Below are 26,685 nucleotides of genomic sequence, written 5' to 3' on the forward strand. Positions count from 1 at the left end.
TCTTTTTCTTTTTCTTTTTCTTTTCTAAATTACTCTTTTTCCTTAGTGGTACTTCATTTTTAGAACCTAAAGCTTTCAGGTCAGAAGTGCTGAGTCTTACTGTATTATCATCTACACTTTCAGCCTATGAAAAGTTTAATGATGTTAGCATTCCTTCTCTTCAGGTGTTTGAGAATCATCTTTAGCTGCTTAATACACAAGAAAGCAAACTGACTTGATCACAGAATCTTGTATTACATAGTTTTGTTGGTTAAAAACACTTTGTGTGACTCAATTGTATATTTAATGTTAGTTGTCCCTATGAAATATATTGTAGAGGAGAAATTGGCATAGCTACCATTGAATATTAGAATATTTTGTATTGTGTTTTCAAAAAATAATAGTAGAAGCCAAGCCTTGAAAAACTATCAAATAAGGAGCTGTCAGTTATGAATGGCTTTGACTGGCTTTCTTGTCAGCTGACCTTGAACAGAATTTAGCAGAATATTTATGACCTATATCCTTCATACAAATTATTAATGATGACAAGGTTGGTATGTTTTGTTCTTTTCTTACCCTGGCATAAGACATTGTCGTGAGTACCCATGCAGAGTGAAGGATAGACATCGGTAGAGGGCATATGGTACTCCTCTTTGATTGCATTCCAAGAAGACATTGTGATTATAAAATTGTAGATATACATAACGCTGGGATACTTGTGAAATGTCTGGGGATAGATAAAAAAATAATTGTCAGAAATAGCCGAGAGAGTGGTGTGCTCTAGTGGCCTGAGCTGAGTAGTTGGTACTTGGTACAGGAACCCATGAATTCTAATCACAGCTTGACTTTGGCTTTATGGTCTTAGTGAAAATTGCTTAATTTCTCAGCCCCAGTTTCTCCACCTTCACTGGGGGAGCTGTGAGGAAATAAATTAATGTAGTTAACTTTTTATACAAATATGTTGAAGGTGCAGAACACTATGCAAGCATTCGGTAACTGCAAAAATAGTAATAAGAAGATACTTTGGAAAGAAGGCATAAAAATGTAACTCTTTTCAAGGGATATGGTCAAGTAGTTTAGCCTTCAAATTTAGACTTTGTCGAAAATCTACAGCAGTCAGCATTAAAAAAAGATACTCACCAATAGTTACCCGACAGTGGTATGTGATATACTGCACTTATTTCCTGCTATAAATACAGGCAAAATGTTTAGTTACTTAGGTTTGTTAACAGAAGACAAATTCTATGCAAGATTTTCAAAAGTTATTAATGATTTGAACTGGCTGTCAGTAATAAGGCCTGATTTTTTCACAAACCTCTGAGTACACTCTCCATGAAGAACAGGCTCCTTAAGATGTCACGAGCTGGGCATTCAAAACAAGGATCCAGATTCACTAGTTGCTTTTGAAAATCTTAGTCACTGATGTTTTAATGGTGATGGCTAAAAGCTGAATGTGACAATTTTGATTTTAAAAAAATCTGTAAAAAGTATTGTTAAATGTTCCCCGTAAGTATTGGAAACCCAGACTAAACAGTTTTGCGCTAATGGGTGAGAATAAGTGAAGCTGTCCAGTTGAGTTTAAATATCCTTGTTGAATGAAGAGCAACGGATTAAGCAAGTAACATAAATGTTGTCAATTTAATTTAAGGTGGTGCTTACAAATCTGGTAAAGAAGATTATATTTTTTTAAATAATGATTATTATCTAGACAATTTTCTTTTAATTTCTTATCTGAATAGTGTATGTATTTTTAAATAAGACCTTGGATAAGAACACATATTGTTTTGAGAATTTAGTATATTACTTTTATTAGTCTAACTGTATATTCTTGAAATCTGAAGACATGAAGCTGCACTATGGTGATCTCACAGACAGTACTTGCCTGGTGAAGATAATTAATGAAGTGAAGCCCACTGAAATCTACAACTTGGGAGCTCAGAGCCATGTCAAAGTAAGTAACTTTCATCACTGAGAATTTTGAATGGTTAGTGAGTGTGTGCGCTGTATATCTATTCACAATTTTAGTCCACAGCCCCTACAGCAGTTCAATTACTAGTTACAACAGGTGAGCATTGTTTTAAATCCTAGCAAATACTACTAACTTGGTGCTGAATACTGTCCCAGTTTCTGTACTGAATATAAAATTAAACCTCAAGTGGTAGTATGAGGTTAAATTGGCATTGCCAAGATTATCCCCAATTTTTGAGGCTTAATGTCTCTACCATTTCAAATAACATTGGGTTCAAAATGTCCTGAAAAGAAACCCTGATAGAAGACTAGCATACTGTTGGTTTGTGTCTGAACCAAAACATTGTTTTAAAGTAATATTTTATTTTTAGCTGATATTTGTGATGACGTGTATGAACCTGACTAAAAAATTCCTAATAGCTGAGTGCTGGTCTCAGTTCTGATCAGAAACCTTTTGGGTGAAATATTTAGTTCCATAATATTCCTCACCCCAAGACTCTAACTAGCAATCTTTGACTTGCTCCTCCTCCTCTGTCCACCAGTAGTCTGCCCTTTGATCCTGCTGGTGTCTGTTTTGGAATGCTTTGGAGTAGCCCTTCGTTATTTTATTTTTATATATTTTTATTTCCCAGGTATTTGCAAGTTTTAGTGTAGGAGTTCTCAAACTTGGGGTTGTGACCCCTCAGGGGTCCCAAAGTGGTTACCTGGGGTTCGCAAACTGTAAGCTCTCTGGGGCTGACAGCCCTGAGTCCTCATTAAATTAAATTATCCCTCCCATTTTTAATTTATAAGGGGTATCACACTCAGAGGCTTGCTGTGTGAAAGGGGTCACCAATACAGAAAGTTTGAAAACCACTGGTTTTTAGTGTGTATGAGTTGCATCTGTTGTTGCTACTAGTCTGTTAAATTTATAGTAGGTACCATAATAAAACATTTACAGTGTCCTGTATGGTACCTACAGAAAGTCTTTTTCTGAGTGAAAGAGACTAACCTCGTTTAATCTTTTACTAATATGGAAAAGATTACCCAGAAATGAGCATTTCAAGGTCATTGCTGGCCCTGGTAATTTTTCTCCAAAGAAGAATTTAACCTTTTCTCTCATTGATGCTTTTTCTTTTTCTTTTTTTATCTTTTTCTTTTCTCCTGGATACACTACTGATCTTCAGGTGTTAATTGACAGCACATTGGCTGTAATAGAACCACAATACAATAGCCACCATTTTCACAGCTTCTTTTATTAAAATCATTTTATTCTTGCCATAGAAATAATTTGAGCTTCTGGCACCCTGCTTAACAGAGAATGCTTCAAATTAGTTTTGTACCCAGTCTGATTGATCTTTATCCATTTGCAATTTGCGTATTTGTTCATGAAAAGTAACTTCTCCACTTTTTTATAATTCTCCAAGCATCTGTATAAGAATGTATCACTACTAGTGAAAGGCTCTGCTTGTGCCAGTTTTGAGGTAGACAGTGTGACATGTAAATGGAGAGAGAATGCCATATACTTTTTTTGAAGGGGAAATGGAAAATTTTAAAACTGTGTCAAAGGGTTGAACTTACAGCTAGAGACAAATCTGTAATTTTACCTTGAAATGCCAATCTGCTGTGAGTTCAGGAAAGTGATGTGAGTAAAAAGGTGAATTTTCTGTTAATAGGATGGGCAGCTGCCTAATGTGCATGTAACTTTACATCAACAAAACAGAAATAAAAACTGCACCTTATTGTAATCATAGAATTCTCTTTAAACACATGTAGTTTCATTTACCGTGGGGAATCATCATTTGCATTTGCTACTTCAGTTCTGTCTTATAAATTAAGATCCACAGACTACTCTTAAGTACTTGGTAGGAAATTGTGATTAGAAAACAATGGTAAATCAGCCACATGTACCTTCTGCCTCCTTCCTCTTCTAAGGCCAGGAGTGGGAATGGGTACATAATTGCTTTCAAACTCTTGGGTCTAAGCCAGAAAAAGTAAATCGTGCCCAAAGACAGCAACTAATGACTGGTCTGATCATAGATATAAAAATTAAATGGAAGTATGTTAGCTTTTTAAGTTCTATAATATTTTGGTATTATTTTCAAGATGATTTAGAACTGATTCAGCAATGCCAAACGTTCTAAGACAGCTGCTGACACTGAGTTGAGAAAGTACCTGTTCCTTCATAATAAGCTTTTGCAAACTGGTGAACATCCTTATTAGCACATGATTTTAAGCAAAGCTTGCTTTAATCATAGCCTATGTAAAGTAACTATGTAAAGTGTGTGTGTGTGTGTGTGTGTGTGTGTGTGTGTGTGTGTGTGTGTGTGTGTGTGTGTGTGTGTGTGTGTGTGTGGTGCTTTTCAGAGAAAAAGTTCTAAGCTTACTTTACATTCTGGTCACTTTGAATCAATGACGTCTACAGTGTTTTTTGGTGGTGTTTATGTTGGCTTGTGTTTATGTAGAATAAAGTTTTCTATCACACTCCCTTCCAGTTAATTTTATGTGAGCCATGCTGAAAGTAAGGAAAATAAAATAATAGGAAGTTGGTCTGGTTTCCTGTAGGAAACCAATGAAGATGAAATTGGTTCTTGGAATGAACCCACAGAAGTCTGGGAAATACTGACAGAGAAGACCATTTTTCTCAATCGTAAACAGTGAGGATTATGACTCATGAGTAGGTCATTGAGAGGCTGATTTAATCTTATGCTGGAGAAAGTGAGAGATGAATGAGTGAAATTTGCTAGTTATTAGAAACAGTAAACTTAACATGATATCATCATCAGAGTAGGAACAAATTATCCAGTGTGTAATCCTGCCTGTTTTCGTGAAGAATGGGGTTTACAACGTCTACGGAGGGTGTTCAGTAACAGTAGCACATTCACTTCAGAGCTGTTACACTTGCAGTTTAATCTTAAATTCGGTCTGTTCTTTAGACACTGCTGTATCATGAATCATTACTACTAACCACGCAACTATTTTTTTTCATTTGGGTAGAACTAACGGTGGTAATTGGTTACTGTGAATTGACTCCAAATGCCAAGCACAGAATAGGTTGTTTTATGTTACATGCTTGATTAACTGAAACTGGTTATCCAAAACTCCCTGCTATAGTCCTGACATATGCCATGTCAACACTACCACTTATGTTGGGAAAACTTATGTCACTCGGGGGTTTCGCCTTCATAAGTTTTGCCGGTATAAGTGGTAGTGTGCACAGTGCTACATCAGTGGTTTGGTGGTTTAATTATGTTGCTGGTAGAACTCTCACTTCAGCATAAAGCAGCTACATGTGAGATCTTACAGCTGTGCCACTGTAAGGTCTCTAGTGTAGACATGGCCGTAGACTCGTATACTTTAAAGTGTATTAACTACATTCAAAATTCCTTCAAATATCCAAAACCTAGTTTGACTGAATTTGTTTAGTGCCATTCCTTCACACCATTTGGCTATTTGAGGAGGTACTGCATATTCACGTGTGTGGGTGTGTGTGTGTGTGTGTGTGTGTGTGTGTGTGTGTGTGTGTGTGTGTGTGTGTGTGTGTGTGTGTATAGAACAGTGCACAGCATCTTATAACTATTTTAGGCAAACATAATTATGAACAGTATTAATTGCATACGGCATCACAGTGCAGTATTAACTGTAGGTATTTTACTGTTGCCATCTTAAATTAATCAAGCAGGTGATAGAAATGTTTAAAGCAAAGGGCAGCATAACACTGATACAGAGAATTCTGTCTCATATTAAACAGCTTAGAGTTAAATTCAGATGTGGTACAGAGGGATGCAGCTGCTTTGTTTATAATGGAGTTAGTTTTGCCCAGTTACTCGAAGTCTGAATGTGTTCCTTTTAGTGTACTTGCTGTAATCAGTAGGAGATGACATATGGGCTGTTGGCAGTGATTATTGGTTTCTGTTGCCAAAACTGTTGTCATAAAATATATATGACGTGAAAAAAATGAGTTGATGTATTGCAACTAGGGTGCCTAATGTTTGTAACACAGACACATCGGCTATGTGCCAGTGGCCTTAGTGTTAGTTTATATGCAAATAAGGTCTAAATTTTTTGAAAATCCAAATACTGGTACTTTTTTCTACTTTGCAAGATAAATACAAATAGTTTATTGTTTTTGTTCAACAGTGATAAAACCCTGAAGTTGATCAGGTTTTCTTAAACTGCAGTTGCTGAGAGAGGGTGGATCAGGGCTAAGTTTTATTACTACTTGATCTGCATTTGGCACTGTGCTTGGAGATTGATATTTTGGTATCATATAGTAGAGTGCCAATCAGTAATAATATGCATCACTCATAAAGCACTTTTCATTTAGAGAGCTCAAAGTAATTTAGGAGTCTTATCCTAAATTTTGCAATGAGGTAACTGAAACGCTAGGAAAGGTTAAACAACTTCCTGTATGTGTAGAATCCTGGTTTTCTGACTCTTTGGCCTGCCCTCACCACTGAACCACATTACCTCCCAAATGTTGTAAGCTGGGGAAAATCAATATGTGACTAAACAAGAGGAATACTTCAAACAACCAGTTGTCCTCTGGTAGCAGATTTTATTCCATCTGCAGCAGCATCTTTGTTTTGGCTCAGATTTACTAATACATTGCTAGTTTGAATATTTTGATACATGGCCAATGTTTGCTTCTAATCCGAATATAAAGGGACCCCCAAAATGTTGTTTAGCTGAAATATTTTATGCTGTGGAAAAAGAATTCACAGTATATTGAGGAATTTCAACATTATGGCCTGATTCTAGAGTAGCTGTTGAAATCAATTTATGTTACATTGGAGTAAAGCTTGTGTAAATAAGAACAGAATCAGGCCCATTGCTTTAAATTTGTTACTTTAGAATAAATTTCCATGGGTTTATTTCTGCTTATGTAGTTCAAAAATGCTGACTGTTAATATGAGGTACTTTTTTGTAGTTGGCAGAATTTTTCACTCAAAATTTAACACAGCATCGTTTTAAATGTTGTGCAGAATTGCACATAATACAGCAGTACTTATATGCTTTGATTTTCTTTTAATGTAAATTGGATTAATTTTTAAACCTTGGGTGCCTAAACACCAATATTAGTTTCTATGAGTGGAAATGTATACTTGGTTCATAGGCTCATTCTGATGTTTACTATCTATGTCAGTAGTGGAATTAGCTCCACTTGAGTAATTTTTAATGTTAACTAACAATGAAACATGATAATTCAAGATTAAATTCAAAATATCTGGCAATAAAATAACATTGGTCCATGTTTGTTTGGAAGAAAAAATAACATGCTACCAAGCTAAAACACTTCCCTTTAAATTAACAGTATCAGAGGAATATATTTCTGCAATACATGGGAAGTACCAGTATTTGAAAACTGGTTTATTTTCCTAAAACATATAGGTACTAGAATAAGCTTTTGTATCTTCTACTCATGATAGTGGAAGGGTTGGTATTTGTACAGTTCAGTAATCAGGTGGATTAATTTACAGTCCTTTTAAACTAATCTTCTGGTTAAGGCCCTGATCCTGCAAATACTTACTCAAGGGCTTAGTTTTAAGCATGTGAGTAATCCCATTGAAGTAGTAGAATTCATATGATACAATTGGTTCTAATACCTATGTGTTTTCTTAAAACAAACCAGTTTTAAAAATACTTCCTCTGTATTGGGAATATGTGTTACTCTCACAGTGTAAATTTAAAAGGCCATATTTTATCTTGGTAGCATCTGGATTTTTTCCAAACAAACATTAATCAACAACTTTAATGCTATTACTCATGTATTTAAAAATAAATGTGGGAAAAATGATTATAGGATTGGGATTGAGAGACTTATTAATGACATTTATATAATTTGTATCTATTCAGTTTTGGCCCTGATCCTGAAATCCTTATTTAGGTAACCCTCATTGACTTGAGATCAGTTTTGCTTAAATAAGACTTGCACGCTAAATCCTTTGTTAGGAAATTTTAAAGCATTCCCAGTCCTTCTGCACTATCAAAAATAATCAGAAGTATATACTACTTATAAACTATAAATCACATAGTTTTATCCAGTATGCAGAAGTAATAATATGTTTCTGATCATTTGGTTTACACTTTTTTTGTGCTTTCTTGTTGTATTATATTAAGTTTCCATATAATTAGCTATAAGCATTGCAAAAGCCTAAGTGGGTTACTTATATTAGTCTACATTTGGTGTTGTAAAAGAGTGAAACACTCACTTAACAAAATCTAGTTCAGCTAATGGACAAGAATAATGGCACCACTGTGCTAAAGGGTAAGGATGCAATACGCACCATATATAAACAAAAATAATCCAATATATCTTAACTTTATAGAATTTAAGAATTTCAGTTGGTTTTTATAGAATATTTTACTATATCACAAGTTGGTATCATATCTTTAATTTAGATGGTGTGGTAGTTCATTTGATCAGCTAAGTAGAGCCCACTCCTGGCTTTTGCAGCATTAGGAACCTTTATGCAGATTGCTTTGCTGTAGGGATCCTGCTTATGAGGATACAATTCCATAGAGTTGGCTAGGGCACCATGGTATGGGGCATGCTTTGCTGTATCTCTCTGCCAAACCACTGCGCTCAGCTACCATCTGTTAGCTAGCCTAGCACTGACTTCTCACAGCAGTTTGTGCTTCTAGTTTCCAGACCACAACCTCTTGCACAAGTGGTATGTGAGCCATTTCATTATTCAGGACCCTCTCTTAACACACTTGTGTGCTCTGAGGGAGGATCCTGCACTGCTGCTTCACAAGAGGAAGATGATCCTTGCATTATCTTCTCGTCAATCTCACCTTTCTGCACCAGTGGGCGGCTTAATCCTTTAAAGTACTGAATACTCTAGTCCTAATCCAGCAAAGCACTTAAGCATGAGATTGATGGGACTACTCAGGTGCTTAAAATTAAGCATTTGCTTAAGTACTTTGCTGGACTGGGGCGATAATGTTGGGCTCTTGAAGATCAGAGCCTCAATGAGGCTGAGGGCAGGGTAGGGCTCTTAGTGTTCCTTTTTGAAAGTTTAAATGTGTAATTTTGCCTATGTCTAGCTTTAAAACTCTCTCATTGCATTTCTGAGCAATCTAATTCAAATGTAAAGCCATTTAAAAATTCCTTTATACGCACATAATATTTTACTTGGGGGTAGGGTTGGGGAACACTATGAAAATCCTATTATACCTGTTCAAACAGATTGTTTTCTTTTATTAAGTGTAGGAGGAATTGTAATAGGTGGTGATGTTTGGAATTTCTCATAATTAATAGACCACACAAAAATATGTTTATTTGCATTTTACACCATCAGCCCAGTCATAATAGTTGCGTGCATCGGCTAGCCTAAACTAAATCTAAAACCAAAAATATTTTTAGTAACGCAAATATAATCATCACATGGCTTGAACAGATTAATGTAATTGTTAGATAAATATACATGTTGTGTCTGCTAATATTGTAAATACATGCAAATGACTATATGATGAGTTGCAATAATATGTACTAAGAAGAATACATTGATTTCTGTTTCTTTAGCAAATAGTATTACCAAATTCTTCACTTTGTGATCTGAAACAAGTACTTTTCAGGCCAAGCACAATGGGAGCCAGATTGAGACAGAATTTTTATGGACACAAATGGACATGTTTTAGTGCTGCAAAAACCTGTAAAATGACCTAACTCTTTGTGCCTTCTCCTCTCCCTCCTACCGCCTACCCCACCTAAAACCACCAAATCAAATCCTCTCCTCACCCTCTTGCCCAACACCTCACTGTAGTAATTTTTTTCTTGGTATGGAAAAAAGTGCTAGAGATTATATGCTTTTTGGATCATACTGATTTCCTTTGTGTTGCATGTAATTATAATTTGTTAGGTTTTTGCTTTTTCAGTCTCTAATCTTGTTGTTTTTCATGTGTCATTGTTGAGATAAGCACTAAACAGATTACCACCAATAAGTTATTTTAAAGTATCAGGAAAGCAATCACGTGAAAAATGAAGCCTGATAATTTATTGAATGCTTATCAGGGAATGTGAAAAAAACAAAACAAAGCCCTGAAGCGTAAGTATTGTGATCAGCTAGCTGAAAAGATTATAGACTACATTGTCCATCGGTTATTTGTAAATTCAACAGTTGTTGTCATCTTCTTTTTTGCAAGATATTTTATAAATGCAAGTAACGGACTTTTTTCCTTTAATTCCCCTCTTGTGCAATATAGTATATAAAGAGGACTACATACTTTGGTGGATGAAGTGGTCCTTATCTATATGATCTTGATGACTGATAAACCATATTCTTAATTTTTGTGTGTTATTGGTATTTCAACATTCTGGGATGAATTCTGAACTCAGTTATGTTGTTGTAAATGTAGAGTAACAACAGATGCAGTAGAATTACATTGACTGCTGTGGCATAGAAGCAGATTTTCATCAGTATGACTGAAATCAAAATCTGGGCCCTTATTAAATCTATATACATGCAGACGGATAATATTCTAGCATAATTAAATTTTGAAAGCATTATCATGTATGTTTTTAAAATGTAAAATGAATTATGTATACACTCTCTAAGATCTCAGTTGGAAAAAGTAGTTAAATTTGGAGTGCCTTTAAAAGTAAAGATTTTTATTGTGTACATTTGTTTTATTTTAAATAGCTCAACTTCTGTTTTAAATTCATTTACATTTAGAGGGAGGAAAAATGCAAGTTCTGTAAAGGTTTCTGTATTTTCTTGGGAAGTAAGCAAATGTCCCTTAGTACTTTTCCTTCTGACAGCTGGTTCAATGGAAGATAAATTTGATGGAACGAGAAGGAAAATAGTTATGCTGTTTCTGGCATATTTCTTCTGTCAAATAGATGGCAGCAGAGTGTTATAGACAATGGAGCAGTCCAGTCCTGTAGTCGTAGTGAAAGAATGGTGACATTGCAAGCTGACTTCTATCAACTGCAGCCCAGTATAACTTGTAGTTAAACATAAAATACGAAAGAAAGCTACCATTGATAATGCAGGAGCATAGAGGATGAAGAAGGGTATGAGATGCTATAAAGTTCTGAATTCTGGAATAGTCCCAGGTGGGAAAACTTAATCTTTTAAGGTATGTCGTCCTCTCATGCAACATGACTGAAATCAGCTAAAATAATATGCATGTCAAAATAAAATGACAGAAAAAGAAAAGTATTCACAAGTTGCAACTGAAAGTAATGAACTGCTGCCTTGGGGTACTCTAGAACTTGGCCTGCATGTCTATTTTTTAGTTAAGCAAGTTAGAGAGAGGAAATGTCAGTCCTCAAATCAGGCAAGCATTCTTTGGGAACATTTGCTCAAATGTAAGCATTTTTTGAAACAGATCTGCAGTCTGTTATGGCCCAATCCCAAAATTAGATTTGCCATTAAAAGAGTTCAAGTATTAAATGCGTCTTCAGGATAAGTGGTTAATTAATTCAAGTGGTGCCGTGTTTTAATTAGCATTCACTAGCTGCAAAATTAATGGGTGTACAAGGGGTGTAGTAATCAAATATTATATTTGATGTATTCAATATTTTGTCTGTATCTGGAGCTTTTAGTAGGATTACCTTCAAAACAGGATGACATCCTGGCTATGTTGAGATCAACTAGTTTTGCAATTAACTTTGCCAGGATTTTTCACTTACAGTGAGGAAATTTTGGAGGCTGTCAGTCAATTTCAGCCCAAAATTGTTTCTTTACTTTTACAATTATATCATAAGACAACAGTCTGATATATGAGTGTTTTTAGCTTCAGGATTATTATGGCTTCATTGTACTTCAAGGTTTGGAAGGGCAATCTTAGTGCTACCAAATCTAGAAAGGATTTTATTGCCGATAACACTGTATTAATACTACGGTTCAGGGTAAACATATGGCACACCATTTGTTTTCCTGCTGTACCCTACATGGTTTAGTTTCCATAAACAGAGCTCATTGTTACAAAATTGCTTTCAGAAGTGTATATAACAACTTAGTAAAGGCAATATCTGGCAAGTCTTTGTTGTGACAGAAACTTATTTCTCACATGTTTTTCTTCCTAAATCTGATATCCTAAGAATCCCTACCTCTATTCGACAAGTTAACCCTCCCCCAAATTTAATTTAATTTCTCATAGGTAATGAAGGCATTTTCATTCTAAAGTGTGTTGCAACTCACTCGAGCTTGTTACAATAAGTGAGACTAGAAGGGAGTATAGTTTCCAACTGCATAATGTAACAGTGCAAAAATTAATAATCCTGGCTGTTGATGTTTCAGCTTTGATTAAACTGCTGTTGGTGACACAGTATGAGTGGGCCTGTGTGACTTTTTTTTTAAACGCTTTTACAAAATGAGGTGTTTTGACAGTTTTAATAAAAGTGCTACAGTATCATATGTACTGTATGTAATTCATGTTATGTCAACATTGCTAAAACATGGATGGTATGTGGACTTACATACATACAGTGCTTTAGCTATGCAGTAAAATGATAGTATTCTGTATCTTTATTTTAACTTTCCGTATTTAGTATCAGATTCATTAAGCATGTCATGTTTGTACACAGAAATCTTCTGTTTTTTGCTTTCAAACACACTTCTGAGGACATTCCAAATTAACAATAGTGTTTCTAAACATGCCATGTTTGTTTTAATGACTTTTATGCTAAAAAGCATAACAGTGCTGTTCTAATCACTCTAAAAGGAAACCTGAGTAAGAAAAAGCATGCACTGAACACTCACAAATCAGTTAATAGAACAAAAAATAAGAAATTCTTAAGATAGATTAAATACATTAAGAAATTTCTTTCTGATAGTATTTTACCTGACAGCCTTTTGTATCTTCAGAGTAAAATGCTGCAGGGCCCTACTTAGGCAAAATCCCAGTGAGGTTACTGCTATTTTTCTGAACAAGTACTTTATCTTGAAAGGCATTATTTAATTTGCTAAAATCTGAAATACTACTTCTATATCACACTTTTTTTTTAAGTATCACCATATTTTTTCTCCTTACAATACTTCCCCCCCTTACTAAAAAGGGTTTTGCAAATTTGTAATACTATGAGATAACCATAAGGTTACTGAAAAAAATCCATTTTTGTAGTCCAAACTATCACACTATGGGACACATTCAAGACTCTGGAACCTGTAATTATGAAATGTCATAGGTTCAGTAGTGTGAGCACAACTATTTTATAAGGGGTAATTACAGTGTTCTAATAGTGATCTGGCAATAGTTTCATATTTTTTATTTTTTAATATTTTAGAAAGTGAAAATTAAAATCTGGCAGTTTTATATCAGACATTGCAAACTAATATTGCAATGATGATTTTTATAGTTTCATTACATTTTTTTAAACATTAAAGGTAGACATAGGCTGTACAAATTACCCATCTTGTTAAAAACAATTTAGAAATGAGACAAATATAATTATTCCTTCCTTCCATGATCTTTGAACTTCAGTGTTAACTTTGTATTGCCTTTTTATTCTATAGCCATGATCTTGAATTGATACTTGTAGAACATTGTTTTTAACCATGTTTACAAGTTTGATATGCAAATTAATGTTACAAATTATTTCAATCCATAAACAGCTTAACTTTTGAGTAATGTTTATCCATAAAACGTTCTGAATCAAGTAGTAGTAGATCATTTGAATATAAAACTCCTAAGATCTAAAAAGAAACAATTTATAATGGTTTTCAGTGATTGTTTACTGTACCACTATGAAGTTCAGCATGCAGGAAGAAATAAGGAATCAATAGAAGTATTGTCAAATACTTTATGAAATGGTAAGGGATTAGATCCCATGAGCAACTGAGTGCCATCAGCTCCCATTGAAGAATTAGGCTTGGAAAGGGAAAATTATCTATCAGTGTGTATACTGTGATATACTCTTTGATTTGAGCATGTGTTATGTAATAGGTTGACTGAAAAAATCATTTGTTAATGCAGCTCAATCAGCTGTTGTCTGAGAAACTCCATGCTCCTCAAATCTCCCTGCATTTTGTCCTTCTTATGTTTCACATCCTTGTGACATAGAGAAGGAGTTGTATCAAATATCTCTGACCATATCCATTGACTTCAAAGAGAGTTTAGCCAGAGTAAAGACTTCAGGATAGGACCTCTACTATAGTTTCTTCCTGGCCCTATTTTTATCAGTAAGAATGACTAACAGCATTCTCCTGTGTTTCCATATATTTTAATTAAGTATTTAATGGATATATTGGAGTGAATATTTTCACTGGAAATGTGTTTGCTGAGCTGCATTTTTCTTACAACTGTGTGACACTAAGTAGTGGCATTTTCATTTTAGATAGGCATTCTTGCATGACGTTGCCTCTTGGTGATGCAATTTAATTGGCCAAATAATCAAAACAGAGGATAAACCAGAAAACATATTATAAAAATAAATTAAAGGATGCTAAAAATTCAAACTATTATTTCCAAGATTTAATACTTAATATTTTTTGTTTTGTTGTTAAAGTTGTTTTTTGCATGGGACAAATGAATTTGAGGTGCTTTCCCAATTTTATACTTTGGGGCAATATTTTCGTTTTCCCTTGATGTATATCTCTAAAAGTTCACAGTGGCAGATTGAATCCCCTGTAAATAATTACATTGCCTATGCTTCGTAATTAACATGTATAATTATTCACTTAACTGGGTAGTAAACTTTAATTGGAGAGCCCTAACAAGTGTTCCAGAAAAGATTACATATTTTCAACGTACTTTAGAGTGGTGCTGCTAGTAAAAGAATAATACCTCTTCTGTAATTTGTGTCACTATTCAACTACCTTAAATTCTAATCCATTTAAAAAAAGGTTTTCTGCCATGATTGAGGAAAACTGTGATTTATTTCTTCTTCTATCTGCTCTAAATCTTACCTTCCATACTTTAAATGTGATTTACAGTAGCAGTCATCACATACATTTTATCTGAGATAAAACAATATAAAATTGTGGATTTCAAAAGTTATAACTTAATTTAGTTAAAGCAGCAAAGAATCCTGTGGCACCTTATAGACTAACAGACGTTTTGGAACATGAGCTTTCGTGGGTGAATACCCACTTCGTCAGATGCATGTTAGGAACTGTATCTTCTGTATCTTTAGTTAGGAACAGTATCTTCTGGAAATAGCAGATAAAAAGTATTCTTTTTAGATAAACTGTAAATATCCTCTTTTCTTTAAAAAACAACAACTTGGTTTTCCTGAGCCTGGTTGTAGTAATTCTAATGAGAGATAATAAGGACTGACTTTCCTGTATAAGGGTCAGATCCAAAGCCTACTGAAGTAACTAAAAATGACTTTGTACCAGGTCTTTAGTGTTTATAATACTATGTTAGATTTAAAATGAGATATCATGTACATGTCTTTGTTTCATGACATGCACTTTTATGCTGGTAACACAATCAGATGCACAGTTCTGTGTTTCACAACCTGTAGTCAGTAATATTACCAGTTCCATTGACTGTTTCCTCTGTATTTAGTTGTAACTTTTTTTATTAATAAAGGTTTTTAAAATACCTTATGTTAACGGGATATATGCTTTAAAAGTTGAACTCTAAATATCAGATCCTAATTAAGATTTAAAAGACCATGAGATAGGTCAACTAAAACTACCAAAGGAGTTTTAATATTCCAAAGGAACACATACTTTTAAACGCTGTTTAAATTGTGCAAGTATTTTATTGCTTGTAATTCATTGCCTTACATTAGTGGTCAAAATATTAAGGCAAAATTCCCTTATAAATATTAGTATAGGGTATTCTTTATTTATGCTAAATAAATCAAAGCAAATGACTTGCGCTTTCTCTTCAGTGGTTCAGTGTAAAGTAAATCACAGGAAATCTGATATTTAGTACCCAGTAATGCTGATCTCAGAACTTCATGATGATAATATTGAATTGATCAATATAAATTTATGATACTGTCAGTAAAGTCTTAGTAATCCAAGAATGGCAATATTATTGCAATTTAATGCTTGAAAGTAAATGTAATGGTATCTAATGTGAAAACCTACCCATTGTTCAAAAGGGCAGCCTTTTCATTGATCCTGGTAGGTCATGGTTTTCATATAAAACTTGAAATCCTTAGTCCTAGAATATGCAACAGGGACAAAACAAGATTATCTGCTGCACATTATCCTTTCTGTCAACAAGTGTAGATTAAAGTTGATTCTGCTTCTGTAAGCAAATGTTCACTTTTTTTATAGGAGAGGTATCTTTCTTAATGACATGTTACATGTGGATATTTACTGTAAGATGTTAACACATTCACAAATTGCATTAACGCAATGAAACATGACTTTCCAACACCAGCAAGTGAAAGCAGTTCTGAAGTCTTAAAGGTGATGGTAAAAATAGACAGAAAATATGTTTACTTTTTAATACAAACAAACAGTTGCTCCTTAATTGAAATGTAGCCTTAATTTTTGATTTATGGCTTGTGGTTTGATATTTAAACAAAAAAAAGTCTCTCAGGTTCATCCTTTCACATCCCACATAAAATAGAAAATGTATGCATTTTGTATGAGTGTTTGGGTTATGATTTATAAGAGGAACTAATTATTTAATATTTTAAGTTTAATACAGTCATGGTTATGACCTCTAGTCATAACTGCAGTAATATACTGTTAAGATACAATTTGCTTCAGCTGTATTTTGTAAGTGGGAATGTATACTTAATATAAATGTTTTAATGAAGCTACTTGTATTTGTTGCAACACAAACAGTAATGTAAGTCTCTCATTCTGGAATACTAACTGATGACTAAGGCTAACCTTTTCAAAAAGCTTCTTATTGAACTAGAAACTTCTTAATTCTGAACAATAAAGTATTGCTGCTGTTGATCCTTGATCTTTATACTTTCTTTAACTTTCAACCTAATAATGACATTCTTATACAAATCAGTTTAAAGATTCTCAAATAGAAATCAGAGTGGATACACTTTCAGTTCTCTGTCTGACTCTTAACGTCATAGTTCGTTATTAAGATTTCATGTTTCATTACTATTCCGTAAAACTGTAGTTAAGAAATTCCTTTTTGTAAGAGCGTTTAATGATTGTCCATGTAAATCCAGCTGGATGCATTCTGAAATGAAATACTGATAAGATGACTATAGTAGTATACTATAAATAAATACATTTGCAATGGCTTATTTAAAGTAGATTTTTATTCCGGTAACAGACTAGCCTGATATGGCCACACTGAATATGTTAGTAATGGAAACAGTATTAGTAAATGCAGCCATCTGTAAACTTAATATTTAAAATAAAAAGCACTGAAGATACCATATAAAACCTTTGTTTTACATTTGCTAAAATCATGAAGAATAAAATCAATATGTAATGTATCATGCTGCACAGACAGTCTCATATTGCTATATCCTATGTGATTCAAGAAGGGATAACAATATACTTTTTTTTTATGCCACTGACTGTAATTTTATGACAGGTCATTTTTTGTAACAGAGAAGTTTCCCTGCACTATTCTAATAACTATATTTTCCATAATCTCTAAACATAACTGAAATTTTAATGTTGTGCTTTTTAAGAGTTTTTTCTTACAATAAGGAGAAAAAAGTTATCATACAATGAAACTTAGATCCTTATTTCAATGCTATTTTCATAGTAATATGTTGGCTATAACTTTTACAGTTGAGTTACTTTCTGTTTTTTCTAGAAGTGTAAGGAAGGCTATTATACAGTACTTATAGTAGTAAAAAGAGCTCAGTTGTTTACTAAATTCTTCTTTTGCCTCTTAGTTATTACACTGTATGCATGTAGAATGATCTTATAATACATTCAATTGCTTTGTTATGGCATGGATGAATTACTTGGAATCCCATCAAAGCTTTTCCTGCTTATTAATAATGCTAAAGGTTTCAAGTATTTGTCACGTCGCACTGGTAAATGTAGTGATAACAGTACAATACTGTAGTAGATTTAATAGTAATAAAACACTAAAACTCCTGAATAAATTAGTCTGTTTCATCCCTTTTTTTTCCTCCTGTCACCTTTTGATTTAAACTTTTTTTTGTTTTTTTTTTAGATGGGTGGTAAGCATGGGGAATATGTGAAAATGTTACACTTTGGAACTGAATTAAAGGAATTTGACTAGACCCATCTGTTCCCACCTCCTAATCTTCAAACTACTCTCGAAAAATAGGCCAAACCTTATCCCAGGGGGCTAGTGGATACAACTAGTTAGAACAATAACAACAAGTAAAACTGCAGCATATATAGATACCAAAATCTCAGTGATCTGTAATAGCCTGTTCATTGCTTCTGGATACATTTACAAACATTTCTTCCTTTAAAATAAATAAATCAATCAAACTTCTAGGATTCACAAACTTAAAACACACCCAACCACACCCTCTTTATCTGCATGTTAGGATAGCATGACACCAATAAAATGAAATATATAAAATAACTTCATATCACCTCCTTGTCCTCAACATACACAAATTCCTGCTTTGATGAGATGAGCCTACCACGAATACTCAATTATGTAATAGGCCAAAGCTAAAAACTAGGGCTGTCAAGTGATTAAAAAAAAATCGCAATTAATTGTGCTGTTAAACAATAATAGAATAATATTTTATTTAAATGTTTTTGGATGTTTTCTACATTTTCAAATATGTAGATTTCAATTACAACACAGAATACAAAGTGTATAGTGCTCACTTTATATTTATTTTTTATTACAAATATTTGCACTGTAAAAAACAAAATAAATATTTTTCAGTTCACCTACTACAAGTACTGTAGTGCAATCTCTTTATTATGAAAGTTGAACTTACAAATGTAGAATTATGCACAAAAAAACCCTGCATTCAAAAATAAAACAATGTATAACTTGAGAGCCTATAAGTCCACTTAGTCCTACTTCAGCCAATCACTCAGATAAACAAGTTAGGTTACAATTTCAGGAGCCAATGCTGCCCGCTTCTTGTTTACAATGTCACCTGAAAGTGAGACCAGGCGTTCACATGGCATTGTTGTAGCTGGCGTCACAAGACATTTACATGTCAGATATGTTAAGATTCATATGTGCCTTCATGCTTCAGCCACCATTCCAGAGGACATGCATCCATCCTGATGATGGGTTCTTCTCGATAATGATCCAAAGCAGAAAGGACTGATGCATATTCATTTTCATCATTTGAGTCAGATGCCACCAGTGGAAGATTGATTTTCTTTTTTGGTGGTTCGGGTTCTGTGGTTTCCACATCTGAGTGTTGCTCTTTTAAGACATCTGAAAGCATGCTCCACACCTCATCCCTCTCAGATTTTGGATGGCACTTCAGATTCTTAAACCTTGGGTTGAGTGCTGTAGCTGTTTTTAGAAATCTCACATTGGTATCTTATTTGCGTTTTGTCAAATCTACTGTGAAAGCATTCTTAAAACAAATGTGCTGGATCATCATCTGAGACTGCTATAACATGAAATATATGGCAGAATGCAGGTAAAACAGAACAGGAGACATACAATTCTCCACCAAGGAGTTCAGTCACAAATTTAATTAGTGCATTATTTTTTTTTAATGAGCATCATCAGCATGGAAGCATGTCCTCTGCAATGGTGGCCAAAGCATGAAGGGGCATACGAATGTTTAGCATATCTGGGATGTAAATACCTTGCAATGCCAGTTATAAAACTCCCATGCTAACGCCTGTTCTCTCTTTATGGTGATGTGTATACTGCAGGCAGCAGTATCTCCCGTAAATGTAAACAAACAAGAAGTTTGCTGAACAAGAAGTAGGACTGTGTGGACTTGTAGGCTCTAAAGTTTTATATTGTTTTTGAGTGCAGTTATGTAACAAAAAAAATCTACATTTGTAAGTTACACTTTCAAGATAAAGAGATTGCACTACAGTAGTTGTATTAGGTGAACTGAAAAATATTATATTTTTACAGTGCAAATATTTGTAATAAAAAATAATATAAAGTGAGCACTGTACACTTTGTATTCTGTGCTGCAATAGAAATCAATATACTTGAAAATGTAGAAAAACATCCACAAATATTTAATACATTTCAATTGGTATTCTAGTGTATAACAGTGCAATTAATCTTCACCAGACCCACTAAATTGACACCGCTGCATTGATCTCAGCATTGCTAGTTTAGCTGAAAGTGTAGACGTCGCCCTATATAGGTGCTGCCTTTGTCAGCTTTATAGATGAGCAGATGGACATATTTATTTAGATAGGAGTTGTGCTACGCAGGAGTTGCTCAGAAGGGACAGGTGTTGATTGTGCAGAGGTTAAGTCCCACAGGAGTGGAGCCCCAGATAGCAGTTTCCTCTTCTAAAAGCTCCTCTTTGCTTCAGCCCCTCTGCTTCTTATGGCACTGCCTGTCCCTGCTCTCTTAGCTGCCCACAGAGAGTGAAGAAGATACTCTCCTGTGGAGCAGTGCAGGAATAGTATTTATTTACTATGCTCTGAATAAGGTCTTGATCATAATGCCTTGGTTCTTCACAAAAGTAAAAATGCAGCCGGGTGCAGATCATTTGTCTTTGTGGCTTTTTTTCTCGTATTACTATATAATCTCTATATATAGGAGTATGGATTAAGGCACAAAGATGAGAATGGGAAAAGGTTACAAAGGGAGCTAGGCATCCAGTTTCAGCCTCTCAGTATGCTTGGTAACAGGTGTGCAGGATGTGTGGGTGGGGGTATGTGTGTGTTTGTACACATCCATAGCAATGAGTGTATTATAATGTATGCAATAAAATAGGAAGCACAGTCCTTGCCACAAGGAGCTTAGTCAATAAGAAAAATACAATTGAGATACATTTTATCTTCTGGCCATTCATTGCTTTGTGTATCACAGCAGCTTAACTTGTCTTGCTTTTTAATAAGGAAACTGTTTCCTATGTGACAGATTAATGATATATTATTTTATTTCCTTTTTATATAGATAGGCTATAATAATAATTATAAAAATAATGTAGCCTGTCACTAAACAACCGTGGTTTTAGCATACAAAGTAGCTAAAACTGGATAACTAGTTCCTTTTTTGTATCCTTTTCCCCTCTTGTCTGTATGACTTAATCCGTGCTGCTCTTTGTGACTGGAACATACTCCCTATCTTGGTGGAACAGAATTTGTCTTCTCCTTACTCTCACAAGCTTAGAAAGCTTATCGGCATTAATCTGCCACAGTAAGAAAGATTTTTATTTCCTTATTAAAAAGAAGCAAAGTTAAATACCCTGAGCTGCTCTGTGATATGTTTTATCTTCTGATCATCCAGTGCTGCTTGTGTTTAAATTGTAATTTCTGTGTGGAGTGTAAGCTCCTTGTAGCAGGGACCATGTCTCCTGTTTTATTACCAGGGCCCCTGAGTGCATTTTACAAGGGTTATGTTGGGTTCATTAACATTCCAAATAAAAGGAACAAAACATGCTCCCTTATGGCCTCCAGTTTTAAGACAGAGCAGAGTAATTCCCAAAGGGCCCAATCATGAGCCCAGGACTTTGTAGGGTGCCCTTGAACTAGAAAAATGTTTGTCTGTATTCCAGCAATGATGCAGTTGTCCTGGCAGTAAGTGCTGATTTAGGCAGGGCTTGGGCATGTTTTACCCCAGCATCCTTCAAACTTACTCTGAGCAGACTTACTCTTGAGTCCTGCCTCCATTAACATGTACACATTTTCTAGAACCAATGCAGCTGCACAGTTGCTATCTGTACCTGTATTCCAGCTAGTGTCTTTGTATTAGCCATTGCTGAATCCACAGGAAAATTCTGGACAAAAGAGATTCAAGTACATGTTTAAGATTATTTATGCAGAGAGGGAATTCTGAAAGTACAGGCTGGCTACTAAGCTACTGAAATTCAGCTCCTCTGGCTACCATCAACTGGTATGAAGCCAAATGCACACGTTGCATTCAACTAAAAAAAAGGTACTTGAATCACTATATTAGTCACTAATCTCATATTTATACTTTTGAAAAACTATCTAGAAAAATGTTCACTTTAGCTTTTCATGTGATTTCAAAATAACTACTTGACACATTAGGTTAGATCAGCGGTCCCTTTAGTTTGGTATTGAACAGTGGTCAGGGCCAGATGCTTCAGAGGAGGATGTAAAGAAATTTCAAGGGTATTGATTTATGTGAACTGAGCAGAAAAGAAACTCATTACTGTTGTACTGCTCTGTATGTGGATGGTAACCGTTAACTCAGAGTAAAGATACATGGGATACGTTGTGATCAGAAGTTTTAAATCTCAAATCCAAATCCAGATCCAATTGTATATTGGACGTGGAAATGTTAGTCATATAGTGTAATCACGGGCCTACTTACCTCTAACACAGTGCCAGCTGATATATTTGTTGTACCTTGAAATAGTATACCGAGTAATGTGCTATTAAGTAAACCATTGTTGTGAACCAGTAGCTCTTTACTGTGTAACTTTTAGCGATTTATAGATGCATCAGTCTAAGCCTTTTAATGCTGTGGCTAATGTTTTCTAGTTCATTGTTACTGTGCAACAACACTGTAAGCAGGCTTTATCAGTAACATGAATAGAAGTTCAGGGCATATTGGCTGTCTTACTGAGTTTTGTTCAGTGGCAGGGAACATTTAAAAAAACTGAACTTATCACAAATAATATTGGTTTCAGCCTCTTCAGCACAGTCCAACTGGTGACAGGAAAGGGAATTATAAAAAAACAAAAACACCCCCTCCCCCGAAACAAACAGAAACCCCTGAAAGCCAATCAAACAAACAAAAAAAGCCATGTTAATTATAGTTGTAGTTAAAAATAATCTCTTTTCATATGTCAAGAAGGAAAAGGTACTTCCAATTCTATCTTAATGAAATCCATTGAGGAAAAACTGATTTTTTTGGAGATTGTTATAAGAAAATCCTGCTATGCTCTTGTCATAGTATCTTTCCCCAATCTGAATTTTAGAGTCCAAAAGTTGGGGTACCAGCATGAATTCCTCTAAGCTTAATTCCAGCTTAGATCTGATAAGCTTCCACCAATCAGGAATTCCAGTGCCTGATACACTCTGGTCCCCCCAAAACCTTCCCTGGGGACCCCCAAGACCCAGACCCCCTGGATCTTAACACAAGGAAAGTAAACTCTTTCCCTCATCCGTGCCTCTCCTAGGATTTCCCTCCCTGGGTTACCCTGGAAGATTACCGTGATTCGAACTCCTTGAATCTTAAAACAGGGAGGAATGTCCCTTCCCCACCCCCCTTCTCCCTCACCCAGAGGCAAAACAGATTCAAGCTCCGTGAATCTAAAACAAAGGGATTCCCCCTTTTTCCCTCCCTTCCCCTTCCTTGTTAAGTACAGACTCAACTCCCTTGAGCCTCAACAATGGGAAAAATCAAACAGGTCTTAAAAGCAAAACTTTTAATTAAAAGGAAGAAAAAAGGTAAAAGTTATCTCTGCAATTTAGATGGTAAAAGTTACAGGGTCTGTCAGCTTATAGAAACTGGAGAAAAAGCCTCCTCCAGCAGAAATACAATTTAAAATACTTTCAGCCAAATACACATTAAAACTCTACCAGCCAGATACGCATTTGCAAATAAAGAAAGCAATTAAAAAGACTATAACCGCCTGTTCCTTAATACTCACTATTCTGAATATATAAGAGACTGTAGCAGAGAGATTGGCAAGAAACCTGGTTGCACGTCTAGGCCTTTCCAGGACCCAGAGAGAACAAAGCCAAACCCAAAAAACACAAACATAGGCTTCCCTCCACCGAGATTTGAAAGTATCTTGTTTCCTGATTGGTCCCCTGGTCAGGTGTTTGGGTTCCCTGTTTGTTAACCCTTTACAGGTAAAAGAGATATTAACCCTTAACTATCTGTTTATGACAGCTCTTTATAGCTTTGCATTATTCCGGTGCAAGATTATGATTCTGATAGAAGGCAAAATTTGATGCCCACTGAGTTATTTCAGAGAATATAGCCAATCAGTAAGGCCAGCTGTTTGATCATATAAAATTGTCTCATGTTAGATACCCTCAAAAGTAATCTAATGAGCTACACTGAAGCTTAACCTTTTTATTGTAACAGTTCATAAAAACATAACTTTTTTTCTTGAAGAAATGTATGGACATATTCTACAGTCTACAATGGAAGTTATAGTCTAGATGGTAACCCTATCCGTATGTAAATTAGGTGTCTCGCTTTCTATGTGTCTAATTGTGATCCCTTGCTGTTAAAGCCAACTCCTGCCCAACTTATTCATGCAAGTAGAGCCATTGATTCATGGGAATAAAGGGGCTGAATTTGGACCATGGCTTCTATCTTGTAGAACATGTTCAAAGCATGAATCTAGAAGAAATATGGGAAATTATTTATTTACTGTAATTTCCAATATTCTATCTGACAATTTTTGGTTCATCATAATCACAGGGTTATCCTGTTTTTTGTTTTTCAAAAAACACAAACGAATATTTTCTCTCTATGTGGTAGACATATATAAACAATGAGGATGTGACAATCTAGAGAATTATCAAACACAGGGTGAATAGAATTTTTTTCCAGTTCAAGTAATGTTAGGTATTACTTGTAATAACAGTAGGTTAAAAATGCAGACAGAAGAGCAATGTTTAAATTGACAATGATCCTCTTAAAATCAGTAGAGAATGTACCAATAAAAAAATATAAATGATGAGTTTTTACTATGGGAATTTTAAGCATTTTTTGTATGAAGTAGTTTTTAGATATCAGGCATGCATAAAATTCCTAACCTATAATAAATTCATTGTTTTTGGACAGCATGATGCCTTGATAATCTGCCAGTATCAAACTTCTGGGGATATTTTGGACTTTGGATTATTCCATCAGTGCACATGAAAAGTAAGCAATAGAAGCTAAACATTTTCTTGGACTTTCCTACAATAAACTAGGAAACAATTTAATTGGCAACACTAGCCCAAGATGTCCTTGAAGAAAGGCAGATTTTGGTTAAGAATTCCCTCAAGGCTTCTTGTGATGCCTCTGATATGGGCTGCATGACTAAAGAATTGTAGGTTATCTCAAGATCTCAATGAATGCTGATTGCCATCTGATGGCATGCAATATGAAAGTGAAATATACAGAGACAATCCACATTTTGCACCCTAAAGGAAAGAAGCACTGACACTGTACATGAAACACTTCTTTATGAAGTCCTGGAATTTTAAAATATTTATTATAGCAGTGCATTATGGTTGAATTACATGGACAAAAATGTGTTGTCATTTGCTTCTTTCTCAACTCTTGGTATATCTGATTCGATCTTAAATGAAATCCCGTTTTGATTCTTAGTAACATTATAGTACTGTTGATAGTATTTTTGAAGTAATTGATGCCACTGAAAAGTGCAGGAAAAAGGACCAAAAATGTTTGATGGGCTGGGACATGATCTAGAAGTTAGGATAGAGGACTAGTAGTTGGGAGACCAACCCTTGGCAAGTCATTTATTCACTCATCATCTGATGCTAATTAGGGGTGCTCATGCCTCAAAGAGTGTTATGGTTCTGAATTATTTTTGAAAAATTCTTTGAGATCATTTGGTTTAGAGATGGTATGCAAATTGATATTTTTATTCTTTTACATGGTTAATTTAACTGAGAAAAAGCAGAGTATCATTGAAACAACACACAGACTTCACAATAATAAAACATGCATGAAATGGAAGGATAACTACAGGTCTTGGCATATAAACAAATTCACTGGAAACTATTTAAAATTGGCTCTTTCATTTCCTTAAAATGTACTGTGCGTGTAGTTGTCACTGGTTGTCTTTTTAGAAAGCTTATAGAGTTTTACCACCAATACCAATATTGGTTTGTTTTAATGGTTTCTGTTTCATTTTGAACTGTTTTAGGGAAATTTCTGATTTTTCTCCTTTTTTCTTCCTAGTAGTGATTGTGTTACAATAGCCCATAAGCTATTGGCAAAATTGCAAATAAAGCATTTAGTGGAACAAGTACAGGCGGCTTCAGTCTGTTAGACACCATATATTGTGTTGATCAAAACAGAAGTGTTCAAGATGTGTACAAAACCTTAAAGAATGTTGAAGATAAGCCAATTATTAGTAGAGAATGGCAACCCTTGCTTCCTTTATTAAAGTGACATACTCGGTGTCTGGGGAAAGTGGTTCAAATATAAAGACTCCTAGGAATATATCAGAGGAATAAGGTGGTGTCTGCAGAACAGGGGGAGGAGAACAGAAATGGGCCTTGTGTACATAAATCAGTGCAACTTTTTCTTTGACTAAATCAGTTTAAAAACAATTTATGTAGTGCAAACACCTGTGTGGACACTAAGTATCTTCTTCAGTTTATTTTAAACTGATAGCAAATTAGGGTAAAGAGAAATATCTTGTCACCAATTTAACTATATTGGTTTAAAATTAATTAATCTAGTGTAACTCTCTTATATAGTCTAGGTCAGTGATTTTCAACCAGGGGTCTGGGGCCCCCTAGCGGCCTGTGAGCAGGTTTCAGAGGGTTGGTCCTCCAAGCATTGTCAGCATAGACTTGCTGGGGCCTAGGGCAGAAAGCTGAAGCATCACTGCATGGAGCTGAAGCCTGGGGCCCTGAGCCCTGCCACCTGGGGCTGAAGCCAAAATCTGAACAATTTAACTTTGTGGAGGCCCCTGTGGCATGGGACCCCAGGCAATTGCCCTGCTTACTACCCCCTGACGCTGGCTCTGGCTTTCATATATAGAAAACCTGTTGGAGCACAGGTGGGATGTGGAGTTTTTATAGGATGTTGGGGGGTGGGGCTCGGAAAGAAAAAGGTTGAGAACCGCTGGTCTAGATCATGGTC

At 35.0% G+C, this 26,685-nt stretch overlaps 1 protein-coding gene across 1 annotated transcript in view; it reads left to right on the forward strand.

Moving 5' to 3' along the window:
• Nucleotides 1-26,685, forward strand: part of GMDS (GDP-mannose 4,6-dehydratase) — a 547,433-nt gene that overhangs the window by 105,319 nt on the left and 415,429 nt on the right. Inside the window, exon 4 of the mRNA XM_030552293.1 lies at nt 1,821-1,930. Within this exon, the coding sequence (XP_030408153.1) occupies nt 1,821-1,930 (110 nt within the window). The remainder of the gene's footprint in view (nt 1-1,820; nt 1,931-26,685) is intronic.

This window comes from Gopherus evgoodei, chromosome 2 (genome assembly GCF_007399415.2).
Source record: "Gopherus evgoodei ecotype Sinaloan lineage chromosome 2, rGopEvg1_v1.p, whole genome shotgun sequence".
Lineage (NCBI taxonomy): Eukaryota > Metazoa > Chordata > Testudines > Testudinidae > Gopherus > Gopherus evgoodei.